We start from the raw sequence: 18,736 nt of genomic DNA on the forward strand, positions 1-18,736 counted from the left end.
GAAAGTCACATTTTTGGGGGATGATGGGAAGGATCTGACCTCAAAGTCCGTGGCCACGAGTGGCCACTGGGCCTGTGGATGACCCTGGAGGAGAAGCGATGGCTGGGATTGAGCTCGAAATCGATTTTTTGGGGGGAGGGGGGCAGGTCGAAAGGACACCGTTTCCCACCAAACATCACAACGCTTTTAATTTCTCGTGCCTTCCCACCCACCCTCTCACCAGCTTCACCAGGTGACCCCGGCTCTACCCACAGCCTCTCTTGTCCCAGCGTCCTGCCCTGGTGAGCAGTGGGAGCGTGGATGTGGTCCTCCGCCCTCCCCTTGGGCACTTGGAGCTTGCTGGATTGTCACTGGTTGTCCTTCATGGTCTTCTGGATCCACTGGGCGTATCTACAGACCTTGGTGTAGACACCAGGTCTCTTGGGTTGCCCACATTTCTCCATGCCCCAGGACACGATACCTTGGAGGGTCCCGTTGCAAACCAGAGGTCCTCCGGAGTCGCCCTATGGAAAGACGTGGTGTGAAGCCACCATTCTCCACAAGGTCACCCAACCCTCGTTGGGTTGGCCAACTCTTTGTGGCTTGACCCATCATTGTTGAGCCTCGTTGGGTTGAGTGAGCTCTCTGGGTTGGCCAACCGTTGTTGGGTTGGCCAACTGCCATTGGCTTGGTCACCTCCAACTGGTTTGGTCAACTGTTTTGGGGTTGATAATCTACGACGGGGTTAACCAACCCATGCCATTGGGTTGTCCAACTCTTGAGTTGTTCCACCATCATTGCGTTGGGTGACCAACTCCTATTGGGTCAGCGAATGCTTGGTGGCTTGTTTAACCATCACTGGATTGGCCAACCACCCCAGTGGGTTGTCCACATCTCTTTGGGCTTTCCAGCCATTGCCGAGTTGGCCAATTCTACTTGAGTTGGCCAACCCTTGTTGGGTTGAAGAACCAACACCGGGTTATTCAACTCCTCTTGGGTTGGCCGACTCTTGTTGAGTTGGCCAACTATGGATGAGTTGGCCAACCCTTGTTGGGTTGAAGAACACGGGGTTATTCAACTCCTCTTGGGTTGGCTGACTCTTGTTGAGTTGGCCAACCGGGTTATTCAACTCCTCTTGAGTTGGCCAACCCTTGTTGGGTTGAAGAACCAACACCGGGTTATTCAAGTCCTCTTGGGTTGGCCGGCTGTTGTTGAGTTGGCCAACTATGGATGAGTTGGCCAACCCTTGTTGGGTTGAAGGACATCATTGGGTTGGCCAACCACGAGGCTGGGTGAGGCTGGCCACCAGAGGAAGACCTCATTGTGATGCCAAGGGGACGTGTCACCTTCTGTCCCCGAGGTCCACCTTGGAGACAGCCCCCCCCCCCCCCCCCCGGTGAAAAATTGGCAAGAGGGGGACAGTTTGGTCGTACCTGGCAGGAGTCCCTACCGCCTTGGAGGCTCCCGGCGCACAGCATGTTCTCGGTGATGGAACCGGGGTATAACCGGCGACACTCGGCCATGGAGAAGATGGTGACGTTGACGCACTGCAAGACGTCCGGGTAAGAAACTGAGACGGGAAACGGAGCGGGGTGGGAGGAAGAAAGAAACCAGAGCAATCGACCCGGGAATCGGCAGAAATCCGCGTCCCACCCCCACCAAAAAACCGCCCCCTCCCGGCGCCGGCGCCCCCCCGCCCCGGTGAAAAGTTGTGTTTTCACTTGGGGTTGCTTCTCCAGCTTGGTTTTGGGGAGAAAAAGGAGTTCTTTGGGGGTGTTGGCAAACTCTCGGGGTGGAGACACAGCGAAACCTCGTCCCCGGGGGAATTTCTGAGGGAAATTCCAGAAAAGGGGCCTTTTTTTGGGTGCCTTCTCCTAAATTCTTATTGTTACGTTTTCTTTTCCTCTCATTTAATTTTAGGATATTACTCTTTTATCCCATTTCAGCCATTTTTTCTTTTTTTTTTCTTCTGGGGTCTTGAAGTGAGTTTTAATTTTATTCTCTGCGCTATTTAACTTATTTAACTCATTTTCTTCCTTTTAATTTCTCTTTGGTTTGCGTTGCCGTTATTTGATCGGTTCCCCCCCCCCCCCTTCCTTTCCCTCCTCTCCTTTTCGTTCGATAGAAATCCATGCTATTTCTGTCTCCTTTAATCCGTTATTCGATTTCTAGGGCTTTAGATGTTTTTCGGCTCTTCCTTCTTATTTCTTTTCATCGTATCTGGTATAAATGAACCGAATTTCAGGTTAAGTCCTTCCCTTTCCTCCTCTGCTGCCCCTTTTTTGTTCCCGTTTCTTAGGAGAGGACCCAGGTGAGCAGGAGAGGAGCGGGGTGTCCAGGAGACCACCCAGATGGCCAGGAGACCACCCAGATGTCCAGGAGATCATCCAGATGTCCAGGAGAGGACCCAGATGTCCAGGAGACCACCCAGGCATCTGAGAGAGGATTCAGGCACTCCTGAGAGGACACTGGTGGCCAAGAGGGGACTTGGGTGTTCAGGAGAAGAGCCAGGGGTCCAGGAGGGGACACCAGTGGCCAGGAGGGGACTTGGGTGTTCAGGAGAAGACCCAGGGGTCCAGGAGAGGACGTAGGTGCCGTGGAGAGGACCCAGATGTCCAGGAGGGGACATAGGTGCCCAGGGGGGGACTTGGGTGTTCAGGAGAAGACCCAGGTGTCCAGGAGAGGACTTGGGTGTTCAGGAGGGGACTTGGGTGTTCAGGAGAAGACCCAGGTGTCCAGGAGGGGACACCAGTGGCCAGGAGAGGACTTGGGTGTTCAGGAGAAGACCCAGGGGTCCAGGAGGGGACTTGGGTGTTCAGGAGGGGACTTGGGTGTTCAGGAGAAGACCCAGGTACCTGGGGAGGGGACCCAGGGGTCCAGGAGAAGACCCAGCCACTCATGGGAAGACCAAGGTGCCAACGAGATGACCCAGATGTGCAGGGAGGGAAACCCACACCTCCAGGAGAGGACCCAGACCTCCAGGAGGGGACCCAGACCTCCAGGAGGGGATCCAGGCCTCCAGGAGGGGACCCAGACCTCCAGGAGGGGATCCAGGCCTCCAGGAGGGGACCCAGGCCTCCAGGAGGGGATCCAGGCCTCCAGGAGAGGATCCAGGCATCCGGAAGAGGCCACGGGCACTGGGTACCTTCTGGGGAGCTGGTGGCCCCCCATCCTGAGGTGACACAGGTAGTGCCGGGCTCTGGGAGGCAGGAGGCCACGGGGACGGGCTGGATCCTGCTGGTGAGGGTGACGGGCGTCAGGAGCTTTATCATCATGATGTCGTTGTCCTTGGTGGTGGGGTTGTAGTTGGGGTGCGCCACCAACTTCTGCACCATCTTCCGCGCCTCGCCCCACTCCCGCGTGTAGAGGTTGTGCTTGCCCAGGCGGATGCTGGTGGTCCTACGGCAGGCAGGAGGGACGCGTGGGACACGCAGCGAGGTGGCTAGGACCACAAGACCATGGGCCACAGTGTGGCCACGGCATTTGCGGGGGCATGGCGTGGCTGGGATGCATGGGACGTGGACATCCTGGTCCATATATGGGACATAGAGACCGGGACGTGGCCGTGGCTCCTGTGGGATGTGGCATGGCCAGGGCACATGTGGGACGTGGGGACTGCAGCAAGACGGTGGGATGTGGCCAGGACATGCAAGGGGCCCGGCCCGGCCCATGAACGGGACATGGAGACCATGGTGCAGCCATGGCACGTGGTGGGACACAGAGTGTCCAGGACACGTGTGGGACATGGAGACCATGGTCCACGTAGGAGATACGGAGGCTGTGATACGGCCACGGCACTTGTAGGACATGTGTGGGACATGGGGTCCGTAGCATGGCCAGGACACGTGAGGGACTTGGCATAGCCCACGTGTGGGACATGGGGATCGTGGTACATGCGTGACACCTGTAGGGCCCGGCTTAGCCACGACACGTGTAGACCACAGCATGGCCACGACACGCGTGGCACCACGACACAGGACACGCGTGGGCCATGGAGACCATGACACGTGGGACCGGGGCACACCACGGCAGGGCGGGGTGGCACACGTGGGGGTGCAAGCCGCGTGGGGCAGGGGACATGGCACAAACGTGGCACGCAAGACGTCACCCTTACCCTGGCGTGGTGCAGTGGGCCGCCGTCACCACCCACTGCCTGGCCACGAGGACGCCGCCGCAGTAGAGCTTGTACATGTCGAGGATGGCCACCTGCCACGGCTGCGAGTGGGGCTCGCAGTCCATGCCGCCCACCACGCGCGTTTCACCCGCCACCGCGGAGGCTGCAAGGGTTGAGGGACCGGGGAGACACGTGTTAGTGCCACCACGCGCGTGGCTGCACCGCTGGTCGCACCCTCCACCCCTGCACTCACCTGTGGATGCCACCAAGACCAGGGCTGCCAGCAGCTTCACGGTGTCCCATAGCCTGGAGGCCACCATGGCTTGCACCTCCATCGCCGTGGCCGCTGTGGGGCAGAGGTGTTAGTCCCGTGACGGGGGTTTTGCCCTTCGTGGCTTCACCTGCCCCACTCCAGGAGACGTTTCTTGGGGCATCGTGGTACCTCCACGCGTTTTGGGGTGGGGGCATGGCGGTAGCTCGCCACCATTTTGGGGTCTACACCAGTGTGGTTGCCCCCTGCCCCCCCCGCCGCCTCGGTCCCCTCCACCCAGCGGTCGGAGCTGCACAATTCGCCCTGTCATCGCGCTTTTGCAACGGTGACATCATTATGCCAAGTGCCACGGCGGCAATCAACACAGTCATCGTTAATGAGGCCCGTAATTATGGGCTCCACCAACTCCTCCGCCTCCCCCCTCCTTGGCTCGAGGCGATTGACCTCCCAGCACCCCACACTGCCCTTGGATGCCTCCCTCGGGCTGGGGCCGTGGGTCGTGCCCCCTGGAGATAGGGGTCGTGGCCCGCCCCCCCCCCCCCCCCCCGTGGTTGTGGGGCACGGTTATGGGTTGGAGGCACCCTTGGATGTGGGGCATTGCTCTCCGTGGCCATGGGTTGCAAGGACACGGCTCATTGCTCCCGGTGGTTGTGGGCCCCCACGGCTGTGGGTCGTGGTTCCCCGTGGGTCACGGTTCCCCATGGCCGTGGGTCGTGGTTCCCCACGGCTCTGAGTCACGGTTTCCCATGACCGTGGGTTGGAGGCACCCATGGCCACGGGTCATTGCTCCCCGTGAACGTGGCTCATGGTTCCTCACGGCAGTGGGTCCTTGCTCCCTATGGAGAAGGTTTGTGGGCCCCATAGAAGTGGGTCAAGGCTCCACGTGACCATGGGTCACGGTTCCCATGGCCATGGGTTGGAGCCACCCATGGGTGTGGGTCACCACTCCCTGTGGACATGTGCCATGGGCCCCACAGATAAAGGAAATGGGTCCCATGGGCACGGGTCGTTGGTCCCCATGGACACGGGTCGTTGGTCCCCATGGACACAGGAGGTGGGCCCCCCCGGACAGAGGTGGTGGGCCCCCCCGGACAGAGGTGGTGGGCCCCCCGGACGTGGGTGGTGGACCCCACGGATGTGGGTGGTGGTTCCCCGCGGAGAGGCCGGATGAGGATGGGAAGCTGAGGGAGGAAGGCTGAGGATGGAGGGATGGAGATGGTGCACAGAGGGATGGAGGAAGCATGGAGGAGGAGGGATGGATGGAGGAAGCATGGAGAAGGAGGGATGGATGGAGGAAGCATGGAGAAGGAGGGATGGATGGAGGAAGCATGGAGGAGGAGGGATGGATGGAGGAAGCATGGAGGAGGAGGGATGGATGGAGATCTGGGATCGAGGGAGGAAGCAAACGTGAAGAAGGAAGGAGGGAAGGAAATCAGGGATGGAGCAAACGTGGAGAAGGAAGGAAGGAAGGAAGGAGACCAGGGATGGAGGGAACGTGGAGAAGGAGGAAGGATGGAGACCAGGGATGGAGGGATGTCAACCATGGAGAAGGAGAGATGGATGGAAACCAGGGATGGATCAAACTTGGGGAAGGAAGGATAGAGGGAGACCAGGGATGAAGCCCACAAGAAGGAGGGATGGCTGGAGACCAGGGGCAGCAGGCGGAAGGACCGACCACGGACCGTGCCCTCTTGCCGAAGGGGCCCCATCACCCCCACCCCCCCACCCCACCCCACCCCACCCCCATCCCGGCAAACCTCTCCGCAGGTCCCCGCTGTCCCCCACCGGGGGTTGGGGTGGTTCATCCCGTTCCTTCCCGACCGAATTCTCCCGGTTCCTAGCCTCCATCCCGTCCGGTCGCGGGGACGGGGGGCGAACTCTTCGTCTCTGTGTATCCCCACCACCCCCCCCCCACCCTACACCAAAAAAAATAACCCCCCCAAAAAAAAAAAAACCCCAAAAAACAACCCCAAAAAAACCCGTCCCAACCGGCCCCGGCACGTCTTCTTCTCCGTCGCCGCCGCCGTTCCGCGCCCGTCCCTCCCACGTGAGCTCCGTCGGTTTTATAACGGCGTCGGGGCCCGGCCCGGCTCGTCCCACCCCGGGGCTGAGCTGGAGGCGTCTGACGGGCGCGAAGACGCCTCGCCGCCTCCTTCCCTAATCCCTCGTCGCTTCGGCGGCACCGCCTTGCCTTGCTTCACGGGCGAGAGGCGCTGATTGGTCGGTTGGCTCTGGCGGTCATCGGCTGTTGATTGGTTCGTTTCGGCGCCGGATGACTGCACGGGGACGGTTGAGGCGATGCGGAGGTGCTGATTGGTCGGTTGGCTTTGGAGACGTGATAATGCTGGTAGGTCAACCGGCTTTGGAAAGCCAAGGCAGACGATTGGTCGGTTGTGTCGGAGGCAAACGCATCACATTGGCCAGCGGCTTTGGAGCCCAACATGATCTGATTGGCCAATGACCGTGCACGGTGATGGGCCAGCTGGCTTTGGAGATGTGGACGTGTTCATTGGCTAATGGCTTTGGAGACCGGCACGTGCTATTGGCCAACTGCCTTTGCGAGCCGGCAAATCTCATTGGCCAGACGGTGTTGGAGACCAGCACGTGCTGATTGGCCAATCAACTGAAGACATCGGCATTGGAGACCAGCTGATTGGCCAATCAGCTTCGGAGCCCATCAGACAGAGATTGGCTGGGCGCCTTTGAGGGCGGGAGCAGAAGACCGAAGCTGTGGCACAAGGTTCTCCAGCGCTTCCGTGGTCAACACAGGCAGACCTCTGCATGACAACACGCCTCCACGAGACACGTCCACGTGTCCATGACACGTGTCCGCACGGCCACAACACGTCTGCCCATCCACGTGTCCATGACACGCGTCCACATGTCCACGACACGCGTCCACAACACGTCTGCCCATCCACGTGTCCATGACACGCGTCCACATGTCCACGACACGCGTCCACAACACGTCTGCCCATCCACGTGTCCACGACACGCGTCCACATGTCCACGACACACGTCCACAACACGTCTGCACGGCCACAACACATCTGCCCATCCATGTGTCCATGACCCGCGTCCACATGTCCACGACACGCGTCCACAACACGTCTGCACGTCCACAACACGTCTGCCCATCCACGTGTCCACGACACGCGTCCACATGTCCACGACACGTGTCCACATGTCCACGACACGCGTCCACAACACGTCTGCACGTCCACAACACGTCTGCCCATCCACGTGTCCACGACACGCGTCCACATGTCCACGACACGTGTCCACATGTCCACGATACGCGTCCACAACACGTCTGCACGGCCACAACACATCTGCCCATCCACATGTCCACGACACGCGTCCACATGTCCACGACACACGTCCACAACACGTCTGCACGGCCACAACACGTCTGCCCATCCACGTGTCCATGACACGCGTCCACATGTCCACGACACGCGTCCAGATGTCCACGACACGCGTCCACAACACGTCTGCACGTCCACAACACGTCTGCACCTCCACACGTCCATGACACGCGTCCAGACGTCCACAACTCATGTCTGCACGTCCACAACACACATCCACATGTCCATATGTCCACGACACATGTCCACCACACGTCTGCACGTCCACGACACACGTCTGCAACACATGTCCACCCATGCATGACACACGTCCGCGACACACGTCTGCACATCCAATGTCCATGACATGTCCACAACACACGTCCACACATCCACAACACGTGTCCACACGTCCATGTGTCCACAACACGTGTCCACACGTCCATGACGCACATCCACACGTCCACAACACGTCTGCATGTCCGCAACACATGTCCACACGTCCATGACACGCGTCCACAACACGCGTCCACATGTCCATGTGTCCACAACACACTTCCACACATCCATGACACACGTCCACACGTCCACAACACACGTCCATGTGTCCGCAACACAAGTCCGTATGTCCACAACACATGTCCACACGTCCACAACACACGTCCACATGTCCATGTGTCCACAACACAAGTCCGTATGTCCACAACAAACGTCCACACATCCACAACACACGTCCACACGTCCATGTGTCCACAACACACGTCCACATGTCCATGTGTCCGCAACACATGTCCGTATGTCCACAACACACGTCCACACGTCCATGACACATCTCCACACGTCCATGTGTCCACGACACACGGCCACAACACACGTCCACATGTCCACAACAGCCATTTCTCTACCTGTGCACACCCGGCCCTGCGCACACCCATGGGTGCGCGCTTGCGCTAGAGGGTGCTGTCACCCCGCATGGCCTGCACGTGGCTTTGGGGCGGGGCTTCTGGCCGGGAGGGGGCGTGGCCAGGAGGTGGGAGGGGCGGGGCTTCCCCGTGTAAATCCCAAGCGATCCCGCTGGGCGTAACTGGTGTAAACAGGGCGGTGCGGCTTCTCGGGCGGAGCCGCACGCCGTGGGCTTGGCCGGACTGGTTCTCTCGGTGGGGGGCCTCGTTGGTGGCCGCCTCATTAGCCACCTCTTAATTGGGGCCAATTAGGGCGCCCACGCGCTCCCAGGAGGAGCCACGTCCCTGCTTTGCGCAGCCTGCCATAACCCCGGGCGCCCCGAGGGGTGGAGGGGTGTCGCCAGGACACGGCGGTGGGGCCGTGAGGTGGTCTCATGGCGGGGGGACACACGCGAGGCGCTGGCCGTGGCCTCCAGAGATGGACGCGTGTGGCGGTGACACGCCAGCCGTGGCCACCAGGCTGGACGTACGTGGTGGTGGGGGGGGGGGGGTCACCATCCGTGGCTTCCTGAGCTGCACGTGTGTGTCCTCCAGGCTTGGCCACGCGTGTCCTCTTGCTTGTGGACATACGTGGCCTCTAGACCTGGACACGTGTCCTCCAGATCTGGACACGCGTGTCCTCCAGACCTCAACGTATGTCTTCCAGAGCTGGGCACGGGTTGCCTGTCAGCACCAGACGTGGCTGCTCATTGCCACCGTGGCCACCAGCACCAGGTGTGTGGCTGTATAGTGGCACCATGGCTACCAGCACCAGACACCCATGGCCATGAGTGTCCCACCATGGCCACCAGGTCCAGGTGTGTGGTTGCAGGTTGCCACTATGGCCACCAGCACCAGATACCCGTAGCCATGAGTTGCCCACCATGGCCACCAGCATGAGATACGTGGTTGCAGGTTGCCACCACGGCCACCAGCATCAGACATAGTTGCAGGTTGCCACTATGGCCACCAGCACCAGACACCCACAGCTATGAGTTGCCCACCATGGCCACCAGCACCAGATACGTGGCTGGAGGTTGCCACTGTGGCCACCAGCACCAAACACGTGTGGCCACGAGTTGGCCACCAACCCCCAACCCTCAGAACTGGGGCAATTTCCTCACCATGCTCACGGCGGCCATCATCCTCCCACGCCTCCCCCCAGCCCCACGGCCTCGGTGGCCACGGTGGAGCCACGGGACGGTGGAAGGTGGCCACGTTTCACAGGGCTTTATTCCAGGAGCTCTTCCCCGGCGCGCAGGGAGGGCGGCGTGGGGTGGGAGAAGGGAGAAGAAGACCCCCCGGGGTTTTGGGGGGGGGGGGGGCGGGGGGAGGGGAGGACTCTTCCTTTTGGGGGTGGCTCAGATGCGGCTGTTCCTCCTCATGGTGTCGTGGATCCAAGAGGTGAACTCGCAGACGCGGGTGTAGACGCCCGGCTTGCCCCGTTGCCCGCAGACCTGCATGCCCCACGACACGATGCCCTGCAGCTCGTCCCTGCACACCAGGGGACCTCCCGAGTCGCCCTGGAGGAGAGAAGAACCCCCCCCCACCATGAGACGGCGCCGGGCTGAGGTCCCCCCCCAACCCCCCCTCCCCCCACTCCACCCCACGGGGACCCCTCAGGCCCCAGGTTCACCCACCATGTTCTATAGGGTCAGGGCGTGGAGACCACCATGTCCCATAGGGTCATCAAGACATGGAGACCACCATGTCCCATAGGGTCAGGGCGTGGAGACCACCATGTCCTATAGGGTCATCAAGATGTGGAGATCACCATGCTCTACAGGGTCAGGACATGGAGACCACCATGCTCTATAGGGTCAGGACATGGAGACCACCATGTCCCATAGGGTCATGGCGTGGAGACCACCGTGTCCCATAGGGTCATCAAGATGTGGAAACCACCATGTCCCATAGGGTCAGGGCATGGAGACCACCATGTCCCATAGGGTCATCAAGACATGGAGACCACCATGCTCTACAGGGTCAGGACATGGAGACCACCATGCTCTATAGGGTCAGGACATGGAGGCTACCATGTCCTATAGGGTCACGGCGTGAAGACCACCATGTCCCATAGGGTCATCAAGACGTGGAAATCACCATGTTCTATAGGGTCAGGGCATGGAGACCACCATGTCCTATAGAGTCATCAAAACATGGAGACCACCATGCTCTATGGGGTCAGGACATGGAGATCACCATGCTCTATAGGGTCAGGACATGGAGACCACCCTGTCCTATGGGGTCAGGGCATGGAGACTACCGTGCCCTATGGGGTCAAGGAATGGAGACCACCATGCCCTGTAGGGTGCTGAGGCCCAGAGGTCCCTATAGCACTGGGGAGGTCCCTATAGTGCCATGGGGTCCCCATAGCACCCGGCGGGGTCTGTAGAGTTCTTGGGGGTCCCTATAGCACCCAGGCCTTCCTATAAGACCCTGGGCATCCTATAGCACCCAGAAGGTCCCCATATTGTCTAGGGGTCCCTATAGCACCAAGGAGGCTGTACATTGCCTGGGAGTCCCTATAGCACCCAGGGTGCTCCTATAGAGCCTGGGGGTCCCTATAGCACCCAGGGGGCCTTGTGGTCCCTTTAATGCCGTGGGGGTCCCTATAGTCCATATAGGAACTGTACAGTGCTTGGTGGTCCCTACAGCACCCAGAGGATCCCTATAGTAATTAGGGGTTCCTATAGCAACCAGGGTGTCCCTATAGGGCCCAGGGGTCCCCATAACACCCAGGCCTTCCTATAACACCTTAGGGGCCCCTATAGCACCCAGAAGGCTATATGTTGGTTGCCTTGCGGTCCCTGTAGCGCCTAAAGGTCCCTATAGCATGCGGGGGTCCCTATAATGCCTAGCAATCCCTATAGCACCCGGGGTGAGCATGGTGCTTGGGGTGGGGTCCCTATAGCACCCGGCGTACCTATGGAACCCAGGTGGTCCCTATAGCACCCTGGGGGGTCCCTCTAGCACCCAGGGTGCTGTACAATGCTGGGGGGGGGGAATCCTATAGCACCCAGAGGTCCCTATAGCACCCAGGGGTGTGGATGGTGCTTGGGGTGGGGTCCCTATAGCACCCGGCGTACCTATGGAACCCAGGTGGTCCCTATAGCACCCTGGGGGGTCCCTCTAGCACCCAGGGTGCTGTACAATGCTGGGGGGGAGGATCCTATAGCACCCAGAGGTCCCTATAGCACCCAGGGGTGTGGATGGTGCATGGGGAAGGGTCCCTATAGCACCCGGCGTACCTATGGAACCCAGGTGGTCCCTATAGCACCCTGGGGGGTCCCTCTAGCACCCAGGGTGCTGTACAATGCTGGGGGGGGGGGGAATCCTATAGCACCCAGAGGTCCCTATAGCACCCAGGGGTGTGGATGGTGCATGGGGAAGGGTCCCTATAGCACCCGGCGTACCTATGGAACCCAGGTGGTCCCTATAGCACCCTGGGGTCCCCGTGGTGCTCAGAGGGGTCCCTCCAGCCACCCGTGCCCCCACGACCCCATACACCCCACGGCGTTGGGCTCCTCTACTGGTCCTCACCGCCAAGCGGGCGGGGTGGCCCCACCCCAGTTCTTCTCCGTTGGCGACAGGGTGGGTGGAGCCACCCGGACCCCACCCTATCGGGTTGGGGGGGGGGGGGGGGAGGGGCAGCACCCTACCCAGCCCTACCTGGCAGGAGTCGGTGCCCCCCGAGCTGACGCCGGCGCAGAGCATGTTCTTGGTGATGCCTTTGGGATAGAGCTTGCCGCACTCTTCGTTGGGCATGGTGTAGACCACGCCGCACTGGAGAACGTCGGGGAAGTAGCCTGGGGACGGTGGGACACGGTCAGGGGTCCTGGGCCACGCCTCAGCCCCGGGGGGAGGGTGCCAGGGGAGCATGGGAAGGGTGGGAGCCTCTCGTTCCTAGGGTGATGGCCCACCATGGAAGATGCCCTCAAGATGAGGGTTGAATGGTCACCTTGGAGGTGATTTGGGGTCTCTTGTGGTCGTGGCGTGGACTTGGTGGAGAAGGGAGATCTCCACAGCCACCCCATGGACCAGTGATGGACCCAGGACTCCCCCCGGGGGAGGTGGCCCCAAGATGCTGAGGTGGCCTCAAGACACACTGAGGTGGCCCCAAGACACACTGAGGTGGCCCCAAGATGTTCAGATGTCCCCAGGATGCTGAGGTGGCCCCAAGATGCTGAGATGGTCCCCAAGACACACTGAGATGGCCCCAAGACACACTGAGATGGCCCTAAGATACTGAGGTGGCCCCAGGACACACTGAAATAGCCCCAAGACGCTGAGGTGGCCCCAAGACATGCTGAGGTGGCCCCAAGACGCTGAGATGGCCCCAGGATGCTGAGGTGGCCCCAGGACACGCTGAGGTGGCTCCAAGATGCTGAGGTGGCCCCAAGACACACTGAGGTGGCCCCAAGACACATTGAGATGTCCCCTAGATGCTGAGGTGGCCCCAAGATGCTGAGGTGGCCCCAAGACGCACTGAGATGTCCTCAAGATACTGAGGTGGCCCCAAGATGGTGAGATGGCCCCCAAGACACATTGAGGTGGCTCCAAGACACACTGAGATGTCCCCTAGATGCTGAGGTGGCCCCAAGATGCTGAGGTGGCTCCAAGACACACTGAGATGTCCCCAAGACGCTGAGGTGGCCCCAAGATGCTGACGTGGCCCCAAGACACACTGAGGTGGCCCCAAGACACACTGAGATGTCCCCAAGATGCTGAGGTGGCCCCAAGATGCTGACGTAGCCCCAAGACACACTGAGATGTCCTCAAGATGCTGAGGTGGCCCCAAGATGCTGACGTAGCCCCAAGACACACTGAGGTGGCCCCAAGATGCTGACGTGGCCCCAAGACACACTGAGGTGGCCCCAAGACACACTGAGGTGGCCCCAAGATGCTGAGATGGCTCCAAGACACACTGAGATGTCCCCTAGATGCTGAGGTGGCCCCAAGACGCTGAGGTGGCCCCAAGACACACTGAGATGTCCTCAAGATGCTGAGGTGGCCCCAAGATGCTGAGATGGCTCCAAGACACACTGAGATGTCCCCAAGACGCTGAGGTGGCCCCAAGACGCTGAGATGGCCCCAAGACACGCTGAGGTGGCCCCAAGACATGCTGAGGTGGTCCCCAAGACACACTGAGATGTCCCCAAGATGCTGACGTAGCCCCAAGACACACTGAGGTGGCCCCAAGACACACTGAGATGTCCCCAAGATGCTGACGTAGCCCCAAGACACACTGAGGTGGCCCCAAGACACACTGAGATGTCCCCAAGATGCTGACGTGGCCCCAAGATGCTGACGTGGCCCCAAGACACACTGAGGTGGCCCCAAGACACACTGAGGTGGCCCCAAGACGCTGAGGTGGCCCCACGTCCCTTGAGGACCCCTCACCCCGTGGTGCGAGGAGATGTTTCCACCTACCTTCAGGGCTACTGGTGCTGCCCCAGCCCGAGACGATGCACTCGGTGTTGGGTGGAGGACAACGCTTGGGGAGCGCCACGGAATAGACGTGGTTGGTGAAGCGGACGGGCTTCTGGAGCTTCAGCAGCATGATGTCACTGTCATGGCTGGTGGGGTTGTAGTTGGGGTGGATGAAGGCCTTGGCCGAGGTGATGCACTGCTCCGTCCCCTCCTTGGTCTTCAAACTGTGGTCGCCCATGCGGATGGGGATGGGGCTGGACAACGGAGATGGAGAAAAGACCACGGTGAGGTTCCCTGGTGGACGTGGCACATGCCATGAAAGGTCCACGTGGTGGTGGTGGTGGTTGGGAGGAGCTCCTGAGAAGTAGGACAAAAAGCTTCCCCTCCTCTCATTAATATCTTTAACCAGATGGGGAAACTGAGGCTCGGAGCCCAAAGTCGTCCAGCAGGTCAGCAAGGCAAAGCGAGTCCTCCTGGTCCAACCCAAGTTGAAGAAGAACCGGCTCCAACCTGAGGACCTGAGATGTCCTGGCCGCTCTCCAGGTCCTCGCCGCACCCAGTTAAATCCTCAAATTGGGATTTTTTTCCCCCATTTTTTTTTTTTTTCCTGGTTGATCCCCGGCGTCGGGAGAAGCTCAACCAAAACCGTGGAGGAACGGCCACGTTTCTACCTCGAGATCCCCATGACGTGGGGCTGGTGGCCTCTGTGGGTCCTCCCAGGGTCTCCTCCCTACCCAGGCCAGTCACACCAGTGCCACAGGCTCCTCAAACTGGTTTGCCCCCTCCACCCAACTTGTTCTGGTCCCAGTCTGCAGAACTGGTGGGAACTGGGAGAGGAGGAGACCTCGCTTCAGACCCAACCATCGCTCACCAAATCTGGGGGCAGTTCGGGTCCTTCTTGGCCAATCTCCCCACGTGGCCACCTCCCACTTGCCTCAGGTCATTCTGGGAGCCCAACTGGTGGTGGCCAACCCAGTTAGATGGTCATTCTGGGAGCCCGAGTGCATGGTGGTGGTGGCCAACCCAGTTAGATGGTCATGCTGGGAGCCCAACTGCATAGTGGTGGTGGCCAACCCCGTGGGATGGTGAGCCCAACTGGATGGTGGTGGTGGCCAACCCCGTGGGATGGTCATTCTGGGAGCCCAGCTGGATGGTGGTGGTGGCCAACCCAGTTAGATAGTCATGCTGGGAGCCCAACTGGATGGTGGTGGTGGCCAACCCAGTTAGATGGTTATGCTGGGAAGCCAATGGGATGGTGGCACTGGGAAGCCAACTGGATGGTTGCATTGGGCCATCGAGGTGGCTTCCTCTCTGCCCAGCAGTTAGCCACCCAGTTCCAACTGGTTGACTGGTTTCCCGGTTGATGGGAAGAAAGGGGTCCCAGAAGGCTGTGGGGCAGGGAGGAGGACCTAAGCGAGAGATGACCCCACCTCTGCCGTTGAGGTTCTCCACCCACGTTGCGATGAAACCCAACCAGGTCCTACCATCACCAAGGCCACCTCCAGTTCCTGGTGGACCTCTCCACGACACCTCCCAGTAGCCCGGGGCCAAACTGGGAGGGGGGACGACCCCCACCCTTCCTGCAACCCGTGGTCTTCTGCCCACCCCACCCACCTCTTGGTGTCGCAGTGGGCGGCCGTCAGCACCCACGACTTGCCGATGAGGACCCCCCCGCAGTGGATGTTCTTCTGAGGGCCCAGGAGGACCACCTGGTAGGGGTGACGCTTCTTCTGGCAGCTGTGGCCCCCCACGATCCGGTTCTCGTCCCCCATGGCCGCTGTAGGAGGGGAGACGGGGCCCAGTCCCTCCCAGTTCCTCCCAGTTCCCTCCCAGTTCCCTCCCAGGGGGTCTCCTGGGCCACCCAGCACCACCCCGTGTCACCCCTGTGTCCTCCCAGCTCTCCCTCTCCCTCCCAGTGTCCCCAGTGACCTACCACTTCTCACCCACTGACTACCAGTGCCTCCCAGTTTCTCCCAGTTCCCTCCCAGTTCCCTCCTAGGGGGTCTCCTGGGCCACCCAGCACTGCCCCATGTCACCTCTGTGTCCTCCCAGCTCTCCCTCCCAGTGTCCCCAGTGACCTACCACTTCTCATCCACTGCCTACCAGTGTCTCCAGTGCCCTCCCAGTGTCTCCCAGTGCCTTCCAGTTTCTCCCAGTTCCCTCCCAGTTCCCTCCTAGGGGGTCTCCTGGGCCACCCAGCACCACCCCGTGTCACCCCTGTGTCCTCCCAGCTCTCCCTCTCCCTCCCAGTGTCCCCAGTGACCTACCACTTCTCATCCACTGCCTACCAGTGTCTCCAGTGCCCTCCCAGTGTCTCCCAGTGCCTTCCAGTTCCCTCCCAGGGGGTCTCCTGGGCCACTCAGCACTGCCCCATGTCACCTCTGTGTCCTCCCAGCTCTCCCTCTCCCTCCCAGTGTCCCCAGTGACCTACTGCTTCCCACCCACTGCCTACCAGTTTCTCCCAGTACCCTCCCAGTGCCAGCTGGTTTACTCCCAGTGCCCTCCCAGTTCCCTCCTAAGGGGTCTCCTGGGCCACACAGCACCTCCCCGTGTCACCCCCACATCTTCCCAGCTCTCCCTCTCCCTCCCAGTGCCCCACTGCTTCCCACTCACTGCCTACCAGTGTCTCCCAGTGCCTCCCAGTTCTTTCCCAACACTGCCTCATTCCCCCTTTGTGGCCCCCAGTGCCTCCCAGCGTCACACCATTTCCTCCCACTGCCTGCCAAGTCTTCCCAGTAGCCTCCAATTCCCTCCCAGCACCTCCCATTGCCCCCAGTTCCCCCCCGCTCCCTCCCAGTACACCCTCAGCACCTTCCAGTTCCCTCCCAGTACCCCTCAGCGTTTCCCTGATGCCTCCCAGTGCTTCCCCATTCTGTCCCATGTGCCACCAGTGTGCTCCCAGTGCCCCAACTCTTTCCCAGTACCCTCCTGCAACCTCTTCATTCCCTTCTACACTCCACCAGTGCTCCCAGTGCTTCCCAGTGCCCCCCTTGCAGTGTTGCCCAGTACCTTCTCCTTCCCTCTTAGCCACACCAACACCCTCATTGCCTCCCAGTGCCCCCAGTTCACCCACAGCTCCCTCCCAGTAGCAGTTCCATGCCGTCTATTGCCTCCCACTGCTTCCTCTTTCCCTCCCACTCACATCAGCATGCTCCCACTGCCTCCCAGTGTCCCCAGTTCACCTCCAGCTCCTTCCCAGTACTCCCCAGTGCCCTCTCAGGGCCTCCTGGGGCCTCCCAGTGTCTTCCCAGTACCTTCCACTCTCTCTCCATGCCCAGACTAGTGCCCCCCAGTGCGCTCCCAGCACCCCCTAGTGCTCCCCAGTTCCCTCCCAGTGCCACCACTTCACTCCCAGTGCCCCCAAGTGCCCTCCCAGTGACCCCAGTGCCCTCCAGCACCCTCCCAGTGCCCTCCAACACCTCCTAGTGCCCCCCAGTTCCCTCCCAGTGTCCCCCAGCACCCTCCCAGCGCCCCCCAGTTCCCTCCCAGTGCCGCCACTTCACTCCCAGTGCCCCCAAGTGCTCTCCAGCACCTCCTAATGCTCCCCAGCACCCTTCCAGTGCCCCCCAGCACCTTGTAGAGCCCCATGCTGCCCTCCCAGTGCCCCCCAGTGCCCTCCCAGCACCCCCTAGTGCTCCCCAGTTCCCTCCCAATGCCGCCACTTCCCTCCCAGTGCCCCAAAGTGCCCTCCCAGTGTCCCCCAGCACCCTCCCAGTGCCCCCCAGCACCCTCTAGTGCACCCCAGTTCCCTCCCAATGCCACCACTTCCCTCCCAGTGCCCCCAAGTGCCCTCCCAGTGCCCTCCAGCACCTTCCCAGTGCCCCCCAGCACCTCTTAGTGCCCCCCAGTGCCCTCCCAGCATCCCCCAGTGCCCCCCAGCACCCTCCCAGTGCCCCCAGTGGCCCTCCCAGTGCCCCCCAGCACCTCTTAGTGCCCCCCAGTAACCTCCCAGCACCCCCCAGCACCCTCCCAGTGCCCCCAGTGGCCCTCCCAGTGCCCCCCAGCGCCCTCCCAGTGCCCCCAGTGGCCTCCCAGTGCCCCCTAGCGCCCTCCAGCGCCCTCCCAGTGCCCCCCAGCGCCCTCCCAGTGCCCCCCAGCGCCCTTACCAGTGGCCAGGAGCAGCAGCGACAGGAGGCGCTCCATGGTGGCGGGCGGGTGGCGGGAGGAAGAGGAGGGTGGCGGGGCGCCGGGCCCAGCCCCTTAAATCCCCGTCGGGCCCCGCCTGGGCTGGGGCCACCCTGGGAGGGAGCGGGGCCGGTCGGGGCGGTCTCACCCTCCCGCCACACCCCGGCCCGGGGCAGCACAGGTGCCAACCAGTGCCTCCCAGTGCCTTCCAGTGCCTTCCCAGCGCCTTCCCAGGGCCTTCCCAGGGCATCCTAGTGCCTCCCGGGGCATCCTAGGGCCTCCCAGTGTCTTCTGCGGCATCCCAGTGCTTTCCAGTGCCTCCCAGTGGCCCCTGGTGCTTCCCAGTGCCTCCCAGTGCTTCCCAGTGCCTCCCAGCACCTTCCCAGTGCCTCCCAGTGCCTTCCCAGTGCCTTCCCAGTGCTTCCCAGTGCCTCCCAGCACCTTCCCAGTGCCTCCCAGCGCCTTCCCAGTGCCTCTCAGCGCCTTCCCAGGGCCTCCCGGGGCATCCTAGGGCCTCCCAGTGTCT

At 61.2% G+C, this 18,736-nt stretch overlaps 1 protein-coding gene across 1 annotated transcript; it reads right to left on the bottom strand.

The window, feature by feature from the left end:
• Positions 1-347: 347 nt before the first annotated feature.
• LOC104012645 (transmembrane protease serine 9) lies at positions 348-18,324 on the bottom strand. Its single transcript, XM_087778536.1, has 10 exons — positions 18,192-18,324; positions 15,700-15,862; positions 14,086-14,339; positions 12,325-12,461; positions 10,016-10,175; positions 4,347-4,439; positions 4,094-4,256; positions 3,125-3,378; positions 1,413-1,549; positions 348-503 (listed from the first exon to the last, which is right to left on the bottom strand). The coding sequence occupies exons 1-10, from the start codon at positions 18,226-18,228 to the stop codon at positions 348-350; spliced, it is 1,554 nt and encodes a 517-aa protein (XP_087634662.1). The 5' UTR covers positions 18,229-18,324.
• Between the last annotated feature and the right edge of the window lie 412 nt (positions 18,325-18,736).

This window comes from Nipponia nippon, unplaced genomic scaffold, assembly GCF_047370975.1.
Source record: "Nipponia nippon isolate SJK-2023a ecotype South Korea unplaced genomic scaffold, ASM4737097v1 scaffold_44, whole genome shotgun sequence".
NCBI lineage: Eukaryota > Metazoa > Chordata > Aves > Pelecaniformes > Threskiornithidae > Nipponia > Nipponia nippon.